A 16,893-nucleotide genomic window follows, 5' to 3' on the forward strand; every position below is an offset into this window, starting at 1 on the left:
AGGAGATGTGGACGCACACCACGTTTGGGGACGACGTTGTTAAAGGAGGGACTTTCTGGCCAAAGGACATATTCTGGTTTCAGGTGACCGTCTACACACATGTACTCAAGTCACCTTTGCACGTTGTCATTGAGCCCAGTCAAAGAAACACAGAAATGCCAAGAAACCTGTGTCCAGTCTAGACATTAAGGGCTTGTCCATATGGTAAAACAGGAAAGAGTTTCTCTGTGCTGCTGATAAGACTAGATCGAAGGGAGTGCCAACCAATTCGTGATCATTAGGAAGAGCGGTCAGTTTCCTGATCATTTCTTGTTGCCGTCAGTGGTGGTCCCTCTGGTCGGGCTTCCTGGGGTCCCACCACCGCACCCCATCCTCCTGGTTCTTGTGATGTTCTTTGTCTGGGTTTTGTGATGTTCGGTGACACGGTTTCCTTTTCCCCCATCTGTGAAGTTCTGACATTTTGTTATACACTTCTTCCCACCGTACTCCATTAATTATCTCACCCCTTCCCTCGGGCTCAGCCACGGTCTCTGGGAAGGTGACTCGAGAGCCCCGTGCCTCCCTCCCGCCTCCCCAGGCTCTTTCCTGAGCTCCGGTTTCATCTTCCGTCACTTTCTGTACATTTTTACATGGATATCCTGTGGTTCTTCAAAAGCAGCACATTTTGTAGAGACCAGCCAGCTGGATCACCTCTCCTGGGATGGATTTCTTTCTGTTACTGTTATAATGCTTCTCCAAGTCACCCTGTGGTGCAACACTTTACCTTTTCTCCTCTTTTGTTGTTATTTTGTTTTGTCTTTCTCCTTCTCGCAATTACCAAGTCCTAACAAGTGACCAATCACAATATCCCTTACATCTATTTGAGTCCCGCTTTTACTCCCCTTAGAGTTGATTAACAGTAGAGCCTCTCCAGTTGTTTCTCTGAAAAACCCTCTGCCTGTAGTAAATCGCAGTGCCCACTGCTGAGCAGGGAGCCTGATGCGGGACTCGATCCCGGGACTCCAGGATCATGACCTGAGCCGAAGGCAGTCACCCAACCAACTGAGCCACCCAGGCGCCCAAGCGCTGACTCTTGATTTCGGCTCAGGTCATGATCTCAGGGTCGTGAGATCGGGCCCCGTGTCAGGCTTGGTGCTGAGCCTGGAGCCTGCTTGGGATTCTCCTTCTCCCTCTGCCCCTTCTCTTCCCGCCCCCACCCCCACTCACGTGCTCTCTTTCTCTCTCTCAAAATAAAAAAACAAAGAAGTCCTATTTGAGACGAGATCTGAAGGGTATGGAAGGGGGCAGGAACCCACAGGCAAGAAACCTGGCCTGCTTAGAGAGCAGAAGGCCCTCCCGATGGAGAACAGTGAGTGGGCTAGAGAGAGGCACAGGACGCACCACACGGCAGAGGAAAGTTTGCCTTTTAGTCCAGGTGTAGTGTCAAGGGACTTTCGAAGCAGACTGGTACGATCGCCTTATATTTTTAAAATATCGTTTGGTGGACAGCTGGGTGGCTCAGTCCGTTAAGCGTCGGCCTTCAGCTCAGGTCATGATCTTGGGGTCCTGGGATCAAGCCCCACATCAGGCTCCCTGCTCAGCGGCGAGTCTGCTTTTCCCTCTGCCCCTCCTCCTGCTTGTGCGTGCGCTCTCTCTCTGTCAAATAAATAAATCTAATAAAGAAAGAAAGAAAAATAAAATATCATTTGGGAGAGAGGCAAGGTGGAAGCAAGGAGGTCACTTAGGGGACCGGCTCTTGCCGTTGTCCAGACAAGATAATAGTTGGACTAGATGACGTGTTTCTCAGCCTCAGCACTCCTGACATTTTGGGCCAGAAAATTCTTTGTTGTGGTGGCTGCCCTGCGTGCTGGAGGATGTTTAGAGGCATCCCTGGCCAGTGTCTGCCCACCTCCAGCATGACAACCAAATATGTCTCCAGACGTTGCCCAGTGTCCCCAGGGGGCAGAACCATCCCTGGTTGTGAGTCAGTGGGCTTGGTGGTGGCATTAGAGGGGGGATTTGAAACACAGTACTCCGCAGTTGATGGGGTGTCGAGCAGGGCAAGAGACGAGAGACTCAGTAGTGCTTCCTGCATGTTTGGTTTGAAATCCTGGCAGATGGCGTCAGATTACTTTAGACTCCTGACATTGGTCTTTCTTGCCCCTGCGCCTGTTCTTGGAACTATCCAACCACCTGTGATGTCACCCACCCTACCATCCTCCTCCTTTTCTTACCTCCCCTCGTGAAGGTCCAGTGTAAATGCCATCTTCTTGAAGTCTTCTCCGATCAGCCTACCACTGGTGATCCTTTTTGCAGTGAATTTCTACAGCCCCATATCAGTACCGCCCCTGGACACTTTCTGGACCTGTTGGCTTCCGTAAACCCCCAGCAAAGAAGGACCAGGGCCTAAAGGAAGGACCAGCCTTAGCGGATGCTTGAATTACATGGTTTTGCTTCTATCCCTCTGTTCCCATTGGTGGCTGTACGATTATCCTCTGCCTCTGGTCATCCTCTAACCATTATCTGGATCCCAGAATCATCATCTTTTACAGGTGAGCCTCCGCTCAGGTGGTCCGAAGCTTGTCACAGAATTGGGACACTTATTATATGCTGCTCTGTGTTAGAATTATTGATGTATGACACTCAGCTCCCTGTCAAGTAAAGTTCCTGAGAGCAGGAAGGAGCCCTTTCAGACCTTTATCCCATATACTGCCTGATCAGCACAGTACTGATCACGAATTAGGTATTCAGTAAGTGTTTGTTGAATGAATAAGAGAATGTTTGGATCTGGAACATTGATTTTTTTTACTCTTGAGTATAATGGCGTTAAAGGAAAATTAGCATTTTTCTATAATGAACACCTAGAATTTTGATAATCAGAAAAAAAAATTTTAATTTTTTTAATGAGAGAGGATTAGCCCGTAGTTTGTGTCACTGATGAAATGGGTTGGTTTGTATGGAAGAGGGCTGGGTTTTTGGAGTTTATAGTCCGGACTGTGCTTCAGTGATGAGACGTCTGCTCTCTTTCTGTCTTGCAGCTCTGGTCGTCAGCACCACTTCGGCCGGATTTGCACTGGCCCCAGGACCTTTTGACTGGCCCTGCTTTCTGCTTACTTCTCTGGGCACAGGCCTTGCATCCTGTGCAGCCAACTCCATCAATCAGGTGAGTGGGCCACTTTTCAGTTCAATCGTGGTATTACTACTTTTTCCTAGACTGTGGTATTGTCACATTTTTTTAAAAAAATGACTTACCAAACCGCATATACAGATGGAGACGTTCCAGGAACTTCGGACACTGCGTCTCCAAAGAGGTCTCTGGGTAGCAGAGCTGATCTGTCTCATCTCTTGAGGTGAATGGTTTTTGGGTGAGAGAGCAGTCGTGTATCTGCTTCAACTGACCAGGAGTCCTTGGGTTAGAAGCGTTTTCAGAGCCGTCAGACTTTCTGCTCTCCTCCGGTTCATGCACATTTCCCTGAGCTTATCATTTTCTGTGTTCTTCTTTCTTTGGTTTGATTTGTTTGCGTGTGTTTACGTATACAACAATGTATTTGTTTTAAGATTTATTTATTTATTTCACGGGGGGCGGGCAGAAGGAGAGAGGGAATCCCAAGCACTGAGCGTGGAGCCCGATGCGGGGCTCAATCTCATGACCCTGAGATCACGACATGAGCCAAAGCCAAGAGTCGGACGCTCAACTGACTGCACCACTCAGGCGCCCCAATAATGTATTCTAAACAAGCATATCCAGCTTTTTAAAAAAATCAGTAATTCAGTATTCAGTAAACTTGGTGTGTGTGGAATCACAGAATATTTTAAAAAATTAATTAGCATATTATTTTTAATGCATCGTTTTGTCCCCCTTTTATTTTAAACATCAAAATAGTTGTCTAAAACTTAGTTCTGCCCCCACCCCTGCCTGGTCATTGTGGTGTGTGCCCCCATGCATCCTTTTTCATCAGATACCAGAGTGAAAAAGTCTTGGCTAAAACTTAAGTAAAGTCGTTTTCATCACCAGAACACCCACGAGGACTTGGCCCAGTTTTAAAACAGGAATTCAACTTACGAGTAGGAAAACAGCGTGGCCGGGTGGATATATAAGTTGGTATTCTGTAAAATACGGGAATTTTAATTTGATGATGCCTCAAATCATTATGCTTTCACAATGTGTAATCAGCTGTTTGGGGAGGGATCAATCCATTTCAAATAAGTTTTATTTTTTGTTACCATTTTTGTTACTATTTTTAATGTCCAAACAGTCTTTTATAGGGAGGTCCGACTAATCCTGCCACACTCCATACGTACCGTCCCATCTTGTAAACCACCGGGCAGCTCTTCCAGGCTGTTCTTCCTTCTGCTCTCCTCCCTTGTTGCTTGGCTAAGAGAAGAATCCTGGTTTCACAATGAACATGTTTTTAATGAAATTTTGAATAGAAAGCAATATAAGCAAAATGGATTTGTGTTGCTATTTTGCGTCTATTTCTCAAAATATTTTTAAAATTACTACTTTTATTTAGTTATAAATCTAGGTCATGAGATTAAGCGAGGAACACATTCTAGTTTTCAGGTGAAGAGCTGTACTTACCCTTGAGACACTAGCTGCTGTCTCCTGCTTAAATTATATAGATTTAAATAAAAATTTAAAATGAAAGTGTAGACATTTAGAAAAACAGTAACAACTAACTAATAAGCACCAAATGGTTTAGAAGTCCCCAAACATTATAAAAAAAATAGAGTTTCCTTGAGTTTGAGCTGCTGTCCCTCTCCCATCCCCTGCCCTAAAAAAAGGTAGTTCAAGATCTTATCGTGGAAAAAAAGGTCTGTCACTAGCAAGACAATATCTAGAGAGAAAAAAATAGAATGATTTACATTTCGGCAGAAATTTCCAGAAACCGAACATAAGCTAAGGTGTTAGAAATTTTAAAAGTCTAAATGCGTTTGGCTGCTTTGTTTTATCATCTGTAGGAAGTATATTTGCTACAGGGGTGATTTAGGGTCTGTACGGCCCAGACTACTGAGAAGACTCAGACTACAACATGATGGGATTCTTTCTGGAATCGACAAATCGCGTTGTCTGCCTCTTCCTGTTAGCATTCCCTTCTTAGGTTGGCTTCCTAGCCCTGTTCTGCACTCACTCACTCAGCTCTCCGGTTCTTCCTTTGGAACACTCCACGCCCTCCTCCATGGTCGCTCATCCCCCGCAGGCTTCTTCGGTGCTGTGGGTGACATGGGCCCTTAATTTCTTCATTTTCTCATATTCCTCATATCGCCTCCTTCCACTCATCCTGGGCTCCAGTTTCCTTTGGAAACATCACAGTACTTAAACATCTCAATGATCACCGTCATTGTTGAGTTCCACTGTCATTATGGTAATGGTAAGCTTCCCGAATTACAATATTTTCTCAATTTTGTTGGAAGGATTTTAGTTCTAGTATTAGTAAGCAGTCACATAAAATAAAGGAAGGCGAGAACATTTTCACTAGGGCCTTTAATTAGTGTAAGCAGAGCGAAGAGCACCGGGCAACAAACCTTTAAGTGAGTTTTGAATAGCAGGTAGATGAAGAAATAGTTGCTGGTGAAAAGCCAGAGCTTGCTGTTTTCTTAGGGAGCTGGTATCCAACTTAAAGAATGCATATATGTGGTTGGTATGGATAAAAGTTTTCAGCTTCTAACAGAGTTCTGTGGGAGAAAAAAAATTTCTGTCTGCATTTATGAAAGGATTCAAATAACATTTCATATTTTTTTTAAAGATTTTATTTATTTATTAGAGAGCGAGTGAGAGAGAAACAGCATGAGAGGGGAGAGGGTCAGAGGGAGAAGCAGGGTCCCCGCTGAGGCGTGAGCCCGATGTGGGACTCGATCCCAGGACTCCGGGATCATGACCTGAGCCGAAGGCAGTCACTTAACCAACTGAGCCACCCAGGCGCCCAACATTTCATAATTTTTAAATACTTCTTTTAGCTGTTATTAATTTAGAGTGCTTCTTCTTTGTACCCTACTTCTGTGATCTCTCTGTGAAAGTAGGAAAAATAAAGCTTTGGAAAACAGTTCCTACATTTGTTTTCGGGAGAGAAAATGTGCTTCAGCTTCTGATTTATGAAGTAATGACTAGTGCGTAAATATATATATGTAAGAAACCACTAACATTAAAATGTAAGAAGGAATTACATCCATGTTTTGTAAAATATATGCATGCTTCGTTTGAAACCATAGTGAGGCCTGAAAGCAGGTGTGCCTTCAAAGGATGAAAGCCATCCATAAAATTTAGCAACTGAAAGATGAAATGTGATAGATGGCTTTGACTGATCGAATCTTGAGAAACAAGTGACTCAGAGTGAAAAGCTGAGTAAATTCAAGTGGAATGAATTTAAAAAATTGAAAAGGATAACTTGTCAGAAAATTATCAGCATAATTGAGTATTTGACATAGTAGATATTGTTATAATAAACTGTGTTTGGGATTGTTTTACATATGTTACATAGAGATGATTTTTTTTAAGAGAGGTTAGGAGTGGATGTCAATAAATACATTTCTGCAGGATCCATTTTATCGGTGACCTGCGCTTCCTCCTGATGGAGGTGCCCCCCACTTTCGCAATCCGTGCTCTGTTGCAGCCTTGGGCTTCTGAAGCCTCCGTGCACACTTCTAAGTGTTTTCAGAGGACAGCGTAGGAGAAGTGACATGGATGAGGTGAGGGCCGCCAGCCAAAGCATATATGAGACTGGTTTCACTTGGAATGTAGGGGCCTAACAAGATAACTAATTGCTGACATTCATGCAGTGTTTTAGAGTTTACAAAGCATATTTACATAAATTATTATTTAAACCTTACTACCCTGTGAAGTAGGTGGAATTACTCCCATTTCTGTTTGTAAAAGATTCTGTTTTGCCTTTGAATTATTCTTTTTTTTTTTTTTTTTTTAGAGATTTTATTTATTTGTGAGAGAGAGAGAGCACGCACAGAGGGAGAGGCAGACTGCCCGCTGAGCAGGGAGCCTGACACGGGGCTCCATCCCAGGACCCTGAATTCATTATCTGAGCCTAAGGCAGTTGCGTAACTGACTAAGACACCCAGGCGCCTCTGAATATTCTTTTTAAAAGCAACATTTGAAACAAAGTGTTATGCAAATAAGATTTCCATTGCAGATCAGTGAGAAAATATAAATAAGCAAAAATAACAATAACATTCTTTATTTTATGTTTTCCTTGTGCCAGGCACTGCTCTGTGTTTCAGAATTACAGCAGAGGACAAACGGAAACCTCTGACTTTGTAGTGCTTATACCCCACCACCCAAATAGATTCACTTGTTAACATTTTGACTTCTATTATTGTAGGCTTTTTTTTTATACACATACAATCTCCACATATATGTTAATTTCTCATAGAAATGATTTATATGTGTAATACATATAGCTACTATATACCCTTCTCCTTTAAGTAATGGATCATGAACACTTTCCCACATCAGTATTCGCTATAACATGATTGTATATAGGTATACCTTGATTTGTTTGATCAGTCTCTCTTTATTTGACGTTTTAGGGATTTCCACTTTTTTGCCCATGTAAATCATGATGTAAGGATGAGCTGAAATTCTTGTAGCTAAATATTTGAATATGTCCTTAGCTATTTCTTTCAATAAATTACTAAAATCATGTGTTAAAAGATATGTAGTTTTTAAAATAAAAAGTTAAGGGGCGCCTGGGTGGCTCAGTTGGTTAAGCATCCGATTCTTGATTTCAGCTCAGGTCATGATCTCAGGGTTGTGAGGTCGAGCCCCACGTTGGGCTCTACACTCAGCACAGAGCCTGCTTGAGATTCTCTCTCCCCCTCCATCTGTTCCCACTCTCTGTTACTCTCTCTTTAAAGAAATCTTTTAAAAAAACAAAAAACAAAATAAAAAGTTAAAATCAAACAAGATATATATTGTAAGTGCAGAGAAATTCCTTCCCAGAAGGTCTTTTGTTTGTGTGTTTGCTTGTTTTAAATCACCATATGCTTCTGTGTGGCACATGTGAAGGGCTCATCCCCAACACTGCATGTTAGGAAGTCTGGGCCAGGTTTGCAGGTAACGTTAGGTGCGTCCTTTTAATTCAAGTTGTTTTGATTACTTAAGAGGTGGAGTTTTTTGTTTTTGGTGGGGGAGGCTTTTAATGTTCATTGGCCATCTGTGTTTCCAGTACGTTCTAATGTGTGCAGATCGGATTATTAACTCTTTGTCATGTAAGGTCTGAATATTTTCTGCAGTTTTCTTTCGAAGTGCAGACGTTTCATATGTTTCTGCTGGCAGATCTTTTAATTTTTAATACAGGGATTCTCAGCCTTGGCGCTCTTGCCAGCGCAGGTTGGCTGACTTTGTTGTGAGGGGCTGTCCTGTGCTTTGTGGGGTGTCGCCTGGCATCCCTGGTCTTTACCCACCGGCTGGTATTAGCAACACACCCCTGAGTTGTGACAACTGAAAATGTCTTCAGACATTGCCAGATGTTCCCTGGGGACCAAATCGCCCCTGATTGAGAACCACTGCTTTAATGATTTCTACTTTTGATTTCACCCTTAGATCTTTACCCAAGATCCTGGCTCCAATTTCTGCCTCAGGCATTCTCTGGCTCACATTTCTCTCTGTAACTACCCACTGATAGCTGGGTTGACCATATGTCCTCGTTTATGCTTGTGTTCCTGGCATGATTATTAATAATGCCACCTTTTCCCCTCTCCACTGTTCCAGTTTGGACAAGAAATTATATGGGCTCTATTCATAGCCCACCTGTGCCTTCAATCTTTCACTCGAGAGGTGGTAAAAGCACCTTTGTACCCAAAGATCTGGCCTTGGGTTCTCCTTTTCTCCTCCCCCGTGTGCGGACTGGACAGGTGGGGGTTTCCTTACTGCAGTGGCCTGCCTCTCCTTCACCGTTACTGCAGTCACAGACAGGATCCACCACTGGGCCGGACTGTGGAGCTGCGTGTGCGAACAGAAAACAGAGCTTAAAGAATCTTCTCCTCCACTGTTCCTCTGTTAGTAAATCGTTCAAGAATGTTGACGATTTCTTTTGTGTTGGATCGCTTTCATTTTTACAATACCCCGGGCAGATACTGCTTACACGGTTATCACTGATTGCCAAGGTAGCTGGTTCCCTAGGTGGGCAGCCCGGCCATTGGAAATGTCTTCCTTATACGGAGCCAGAGTCTGCGCCCTCATAGCTCCAACTGTTGCTCATAATTCTCCTCTCTGGGAGAGCTCAGTGTGTCTTCTTCCATGTGATAGTACTTTCAAGCTATCACTTTCTAACCATGGTTAATAGGCCCTTGTGGTATCGCCATATAATTCTTCATCTGTATCTCTTCCCTAGAGAATTCTCAACTGTTGAGACCCAACAATTGCGGCTTATTTATCATGTACATCCAGCACCTCTTCCCCACAGCACATAGCAGGCCAGTAGGGTGGAATGCCCGAGGAAGGCATGTTGGGAATAAAGGAATATTGATGGGGGAAGCAGGGAAAAGTAGCAAGAAGTGTTCATCATCATAATAATCGCAGCTAGCACTTATTTAGCACTTGCTATATGCCGAGTAATGTTCTAAGCATTTTATATCAGCTCATCTGCTTAAGTCTAGGTTCATTGGATTTCCCCTCTCCCCCCTGAAATGGCTTTTTTGAAAGATCAAATAAACGATGAATGAATTCATAACCTAGACTTAGCTCTAAGAACCCAGGGACTTTATTTTGGAGAAAATTACAAGAAAGGCACAAAACATAAGTAGACTTTCAGATCTGCGAGGGAGGTTATAATTAGAAAGTAAAGCTGACAAGGGTATGTTATCTCCAGGCTCTAGTGTCTCTGGGAATGTTGAAGAGTTTTTATGAAAGGAAATGAAAGAGATCAAGAGGTGTGAATGAAGCAAGGTCAAGAAGAGACGTGTTTTTTTGTTTGATACTGACAGTACTTGAGAGACTTTTCATGGCTGAAATAAGGTAAAAAGGAAGAGCTTTGGATAAAAAGCTCTGAATTATAGGGTGGGTAGGGCCACAGAAAATTCACAGCCTTTTAAACTCTGAAAGGAGAGACAGATAAAGATTTTTCTGTTTTCCCAGTGAATATGAGATTAATATCTAATACATCTTTCTCCATTCTCCCTTTCTGTGATGTTTCTTTTGTTTTGACTGTGCAGTCTGCCTTGAGCAATAGGAATTGACTTTTATCTTCCTTGTTGAACAAAAGCGGTTATTAAACTTGGTGGCGTATTCTAGGAGAATAAGACCAATGTTAGCAAACATCAGTGATGTGATTCATAGAACATCCCATGTGTAAGAAAAATCAATATGAGAAATGTACTTTTCCTCTGAATGTTGTGATTTGTTTGACTTTGATGTTCTAACCGGTGGGCAACTTGCATTCATTCAGTGGCCTCTGAAGTCCATAACTTGTGGCTTATTCAGATGATTCACATTAGCTACTGCACTAGATCAGATCTGCTGAGAGTCTTTGAATAGCATGTGGGAAAGAGTCTCCAACTAAATATGTTTTTTATATAAGGCAAATGATGAGCATTACTGAACAATGTCCAAAAGAAAACGCACTTTAGATGCAGAGTCTCTTTTCCTGAATTTATATAACCCCAAATAGTTCCTAAATTGCATTTGATTCCCCTCTCCGGAATGATCCATCTAAGTAGAGTGAGTTTGGCATTGGTATGCATAACCAAAATAACTCTAGGTCAAGTTTTGCCGGCAAATGCAGAGATGATGATAATGTGAACATAGATTTGTAGATAGTATTTTGTAATTTACGCGCCACGTTAACTGGCCATTATTTAATTCATTGTATTTATTTTGCTTCTTATGACATTCCGTGAGGTGACATTATTCCAGTCTTGTAGAAGAATATTGATCACATGTCTGAAAATGGTCAAATTGGGAGCAGAGCCTGTGCACCACGGACTCCAGGTTCACTGTGTTTTCCTCCCAGTTGAAATGTCCTGGTCCAGTCACCACTTCAGAATAGGGTTATTCCCCTTAATACGAGTCTTTCTTCTACCAAGCTAACTGCTGACATCGTTGCTACTAAGTGCTAGAGGTGAAGGTGCCATTCTGGACATGGTAACAGAGCCGTCTCTATTCAGAGTGGAGGATTTAAAGCACTTTGCCTTTGGAAAGCTAAGTGCTCAATTAACGGTAGTTGTTTTTATTGATATTAATATGAACATGTGGTCTGTATTTAGCCCACATCTTCCATGCTTTCAGAATCTGGTTATCCATCAGCTGTCTCCCGTTAGGGTCTCAAGACAGAGAATGGGAAGGGAAGATGTGTTAATTTTCCAGTGTACTGAGAGACTTGGGTTCTACTTGCAAACTGTAATATGTGTGTGTGCGTATGGAATATACGTACACACTTCTTTCGAGTGTGCATTTACCTGTATTTGAATTCTTCACATTTGAAAGTGTGGTTACCATTTCGTAGGTGCTGTGGAATGGTGTAGTTGGTTCTGGTAAATCTAACAAGTGCTGGTAAAAATGGTTCATGAATCAAACAGCAGATGTTTAACTGTGACATAATGGAAATAATACCAATTTGGATTTTTGGAGTTACGATTCTTGGCTTGTGTCTCTGGGTAGTATGTCATGATTAAACCTGGTTTGGGGGACTCAGAGACTTGCCACCTTCCTGGATGTCTCCATGTCGTTCCAACACGAAATCAAGTCGAAATTTCTTCCCAAGTGATCTCTCTCTTCTTCTGTTTTTGTCCTGTTCCTTTCTTTTTTTAAAGATTTTATTTATTTATTTGACAGAGAGAGACATAGCGAGAGAGGGAACACAAGCAGGGGGAGTGGGAGAGGGAGAGGGAGAAGCAGGCTTCCCGCTGAGCAGGGAGCCTGATGTGGGACTCGATCCCAGGACTCTGGGATCATGATCTAAGCTGAAGGCAGATGCTTAACAACTGAGCCACCCAGCGCCCCATCCTTTCTTTCTCTCTCTCTCTCTCTTTTTCTCTCTTTCTTTCAGTCTTAGTTATGTTTTGCCTTTCCTGATAGTCTGTTCTTCTTAAACCCAGTAGCCTGTTTGTCTTCTGCTGTGAACTACAGACTCCCTCCCCACAACCCGCCGTTAGGGGGACTCCCAGCTGACTGAGGGCTGATGACATGGATTCGAAGCTGACTGTGTGGCCCGTTTCCGGGACACTTGTATGTTACCTTATCTCATATGCACTCTCTTAGCCTTGGTGACAAACTGCTTTTAAGGTTTAATACATGAAAAATTTTGATGTCTTGATATTTGTACTGTAAAGTTGAGAGTCATTCGATGATTCTGAATTCCCTGCTGAGCTCCTAGACACTTGAAAGGAACAGGAATAGGAATCGGGGTGTCTGGGATGGACAGTGGGACAGATTGTTCTACCCATGCTCTTTAACCCAGACCAGCTTTGGAGAATTCTTTGTATTGCTATTTCCAGCCAGTCACGGAGCCCCACACTGCTTCAGGTGAGCAGTTAGACCTTTAAAAGTTGTGTGTAAGTGATTAAGTAAATCCTAAAAATTCACATTTTCATGACCACCCAGTTCTGTCTTACTGAATTTCTAAGAAGTTTTAGAAAATATTGTTTGGCAAGAAGGGGAAATTACTTACCTGTGTGATTAATCTTAAGGAAAATTTCACTCTGGCATTTCCTTCAGATCCTATGCCAGATTTCTCCCGGAAGCAATGATCACGGAGGAAACAAATTCTAAAGGATTTGAATGATGGAATGTAGAGATAGGATGAAACAAAAGAGAAAACTTGGTAGTTAATAAGATTTATGTATACTTCTAATCTAGAGTGTCCTTATGCCTTAAAATATACAGTGCAACCTTAAAATACTAAGATAATATGCAGGTCCAGCTTTTATTCCAGCTGAGGTTCCTTTTGGAGTAGAAGATATTTACCTGCTAGCTTATAAGAAAGAAGACTAACACTGAAATAAAAATCTAGTAATTTATCTGAATAATGTTATTCTGGTATTGCTTTTGGTGCATGTGTGGTCGATGGTCTAGAATGTGCTGTAGTTCACACTATTGTCACGAGGCGAATGAAGTAAGGAGGATTAACCAGTGCAGCGTGTCATTTCCACGGGCAGCTCACCGAAGCTCCGTGCATAAAGATCCATCCACTTTGAAGTTTCTGTTGTCCTTTTCTAATTAAAAATACCTTAAGGCCAGATTCTTAGTTCTTGTAGAAATACTTGGGGATTTGAAAATCGGGGTATTAGTAAAGAACAGAATGTACCGAGCCTGGATTCCCTCCATGATTTTCACTTACTCTTGAGTGAAGGACCGAGTGACTAGCAAAAGAGCTTATTTAAATAAGCACGCGGTTAACCTTGGACAGTTAGGCAGTCCCCTGATTCAGGGTCTGATACGTTTTCTCACAAGAAGGGCAACAGTTGGTAAGTCTTTCAACAGGTAGATACTCAGCCATCCCAACTACCTCTGGGGTAAGTAAAGCGAGGTTACACTGAAAAAAAGAAAAATGACCCTTTTCATAAGTACTTGGTGAACATTCAGGTTTGAAGACTTGGCCTCAGTGCCTTTGAAAGATGGGAAAACGTGACTGGACGAGTTCTCACTTGCACAGAGTTTTGTTCGTTCTGCGTAGTTCAGGTTAAAATGATTGAGGCAGGAGAAGCTGTTGAAATCCCCTCGACATTTACCTGCCTGTTGGAAAGAAATTTCGATTCGCCTCGGACCAGAAAGCAAGACGTCATTGAAGTAGCGGCAAATGCTGATGCTGTATGGTGGTCTTTTCCTGAAAGTTACTTACAGAAAGGATCCTCATGCATTTATTGATGACTTTTGCTAGTGATGGAAAAAGCTGTCCCTGCCCTGAAGAAGCTGCCAGCTAGTGGAGGAAGACAGACATCCAGGTAAGTACAATAAAACAATTAAATATGCTGGTACTGCTGTAGAAACAGGCAGTGCCTTCGGTGTAGAAAAGAAGGCGTAGGGAGTGGTCATTTCCACCTGTGAGGTCAGGAAGGCTTCACAGAGAAGGGACCGGAGGCTCCGAAGGAAGGTTAGGTGGGTGTTTATCAGGTAGATGTGTGTGAGAGAACTTTCCAGGCAGAGAGAACATCCTGACTGAAGACACAGCAGATGTGAAATTTTATGAATAGGAGATCTTTTGGGCACCTGCACACATTACAGTGTAGCAGAAAGAAGGCCCATAGTGCCGTGGATACTACGAGAGATTTGGCTTAAGGAGTTAGCGGGACAGGTCATAAAGGGCCTTGCCTGCCTTGCTAAGCATCCAGACTTACCCTCTAGGTATTTTTCTATTAGTCTAAGGATAGAGAAGACAATCCTAACTTTGACCTACAGACTGCGTGGCCTGTTTCTTCCCCAGCCTCTTCTCCTTCCACAGCCCACACCTTAGATCACAGAGTCCGCCTGGATCTCCACTAAAATGTCACCTGGCCACAAGCGTTTCCTGAGCACCTGGTACGTGCCAGGCACTGTGCTAGGCACCAGATATGTCGCTTCTCTCGTGGTGTTTTACATAGGACAGCAAGAGTTGGGCAGTAGGGGCGCCTGGGTGGCTCAGTCGGTTAAGCGTCTGCCTTCGGCTCAGGTCATGATCCTGGAGTTCTGGGATCGAGCCCCGTGTCAGGCTCCCTGCTCAGCGGGGAGTCTGCTTCTCCCTCTGCCTGCAGCAACCCCTGCTTATGCTCTCTCACTCTCTCACTCTGTTAAATAAATAAATAGATCTTAGGAAAAAAAAAAGAATTGCACAATAAATATATTAACCAGAAAGTATCAAGCGGGGGACAGGACTATGTGGAAAGTAGAAGCAGACAGTGCAGCCATATCAGGGTCTGCACAGACTTCCTGACCCTCCAGCCTGTCATCTCTTCCTCCTGCGCCACACCGTGCAGCTTTCCTTTGTAGTGCTTTGCATGATTTTAAGTAGACATTCAGGTGATTGACTGTAAGCTCAGCGAGGGCAGGGACCCTATTTGTTTATCCACACATCAGGGCCTGGCGCCAGGGAGTTGCTCCAGGGAGTTGCTGGGAGGCCAGTAAGGACCGGAGGTCAAGGACAGCCTCGGGGCAGGATCCGTGTCCGCCCCTTATTCGCCCTGTGACTTTGGACAGTCAACATATTCTGGCCTGACAGATGAGGTTGGTGAGAAAATGAAATGCTACGTTTAGTTCTTAGAGAAGGGCCTGGTACTTAGTAAGCATGCAATTAATGTTAATTATTATTACTATTTATTTATAAACATTTATTGAATGAGGAAGGGAGGTGGGAGATTTGCTTTCTCTAAAAGTTGGTTTAGCCATTCCGTGAACCAAAGCTGGAGGACAGACCGATCCAGATAACAAAGTGGGTAAGATCCTGAGAGCCTGAAGGGCATCATCAGGAGACGCTCGGAGTTGAAAGGGCCCAGTCAGTAATTGGATGTCCATCCTAGTGAGGAAAAGACAGGTGGAGGCGATTTCGGACATGGGTGGAGGGCCGTCCCAGGAGGCAGGGGATCCGGAAGAAGGAATGAGTCTTGGCAAGGAAATGATAATCCAGCTTGGATTTGGGGGGTGGGTTCCGGGTTTGCTGTTCTCTCTCCCGGTATATCCAGGGGGAGATGAAGCGAGTCCTCAGTGGCTCCCAGGAGATTTTGGCAGGGGATGGAGACAGCAAGCGTGTGAAGGGCTGGCCCCATACAGCTGCTGGTCGGCAGACAGAGGAGAGTGAACGAGTGGGCGCGAGGAGGGGAGCGGTGCAGACGTAAGGACAGTTAAGAGGACAGGACCCGTGGAGCCGCAGTGGTGTTAAAATCTGTGCTGTTTTCTGGGATGGGAAAATTAAGATACTGGACAAGTGGAATGAGGGTTGTGGCACAGGAGTGCGAATGGGTCAGCCTAGAATAAAACCTGCATCCTTACTTGTGGGTGCTCTGGCCTCGGCCTCCATTCTTCTCCCTCTGGCACCCTGCCCTCCCCACACCAGCCGGCTGCGTCCTTGCCAGCGCCCAGACGTCGAGAACTCTCCGCCGCAGTCTTGCCAGTCCCTGTGCCCTCTGCCTGCGCATTCCCCTCCCTGCCCCCCTGTCCCTCTCCTCCGGCCTATTCTTTCTGGTTGTTGTCTGTTTCCTAGAATGTCAGCCCCGCGAGAGCAGAGACCTGGTTTTATCCTTCGTTCGTTCCCCAGTACCTAGAAAATTGTCTGGGGTACAGTAGGAGCTCAGCGTATGAATGGATGAACACGTGAGTCATGACTGTTGCCCGTTGTTTGGTGGAGAAATAGGCATCAGTCAAAAAATCACACAGATGCATACTGTGTGATTACAGCCGTGGTGAGGGGGCTGTGTTCTGGCACACGGGGGATGCCTGACCTCTCCCGCGAGGAAGCGTCAGCTGGATTGATGCCAGGTGGGAGACCAACCTGGAGACCTGTGCTTGGCCCTCCTGACTCACTTTGTTCTTCCTACTGATGGCTTCCTGCGGTGGGGCAGGAATTCCCTGGGCACAGATCTAGCCATCCTACCCTCCCTCCCACCCCCCTCAGACTCTTGAGTTTCTAGGACTGTAATTGTGTTTGTAGGGAGCAGTGTTGCTGGAAAATGATTATAGGCAAGCCTTAGAAATGAGATTTTTTTTTTTTTTAAAGCTATTCCCTGGTCACAAGGAACTCATCTTAGTCACCCTCAGTGACTTTTTCCATTTTCAGAGACACAGGCTCTTGGCTCTCTTCATTACATGTTTACTTGTGCTAGAACCTCAACTTCTTCAGTACAAGCTGGACACTGGATTTTCATGTGAAATTTCCTGAGTTTTAAGTGTTAAATGTTGGCTCAACAACAACAACAAAATTTGCCTGGAAGACCCCCTCCACCACCCCCGCCAAACACACACACACACACACACACACACACACACACACACACACACAC

At 44.0% G+C, this 16,893-nt stretch overlaps 1 protein-coding gene across 1 annotated transcript in view; it reads left to right on the forward strand.

The window, feature by feature from the left end:
* The window catches only part of COX10 (cytochrome c oxidase assembly factor heme A:farnesyltransferase COX10), a 125,769-nt gene that overhangs the window by 25,229 nt on the left and 83,647 nt on the right, over positions 1 to 16,893 (forward strand). The window contains exon 4 of the mRNA XM_025864082.2: positions 3,018 to 3,142. Within this exon, the coding sequence (XP_025719867.1) occupies positions 3,018 to 3,142 (125 nt within the window). The remainder of the gene's footprint in view (positions 1 to 3,017; positions 3,143 to 16,893) is intronic.

This window comes from Callorhinus ursinus, unplaced genomic scaffold (assembly GCF_003265705.2).
Source record: "Callorhinus ursinus isolate GAN/ISIS: 27379988/994484 unplaced genomic scaffold, GSC_fseal_2.0 scaffold43, whole genome shotgun sequence".
In the NCBI taxonomy this organism is placed as follows: domain Eukaryota; kingdom Metazoa; phylum Chordata; class Mammalia; order Carnivora; family Otariidae; genus Callorhinus; species Callorhinus ursinus.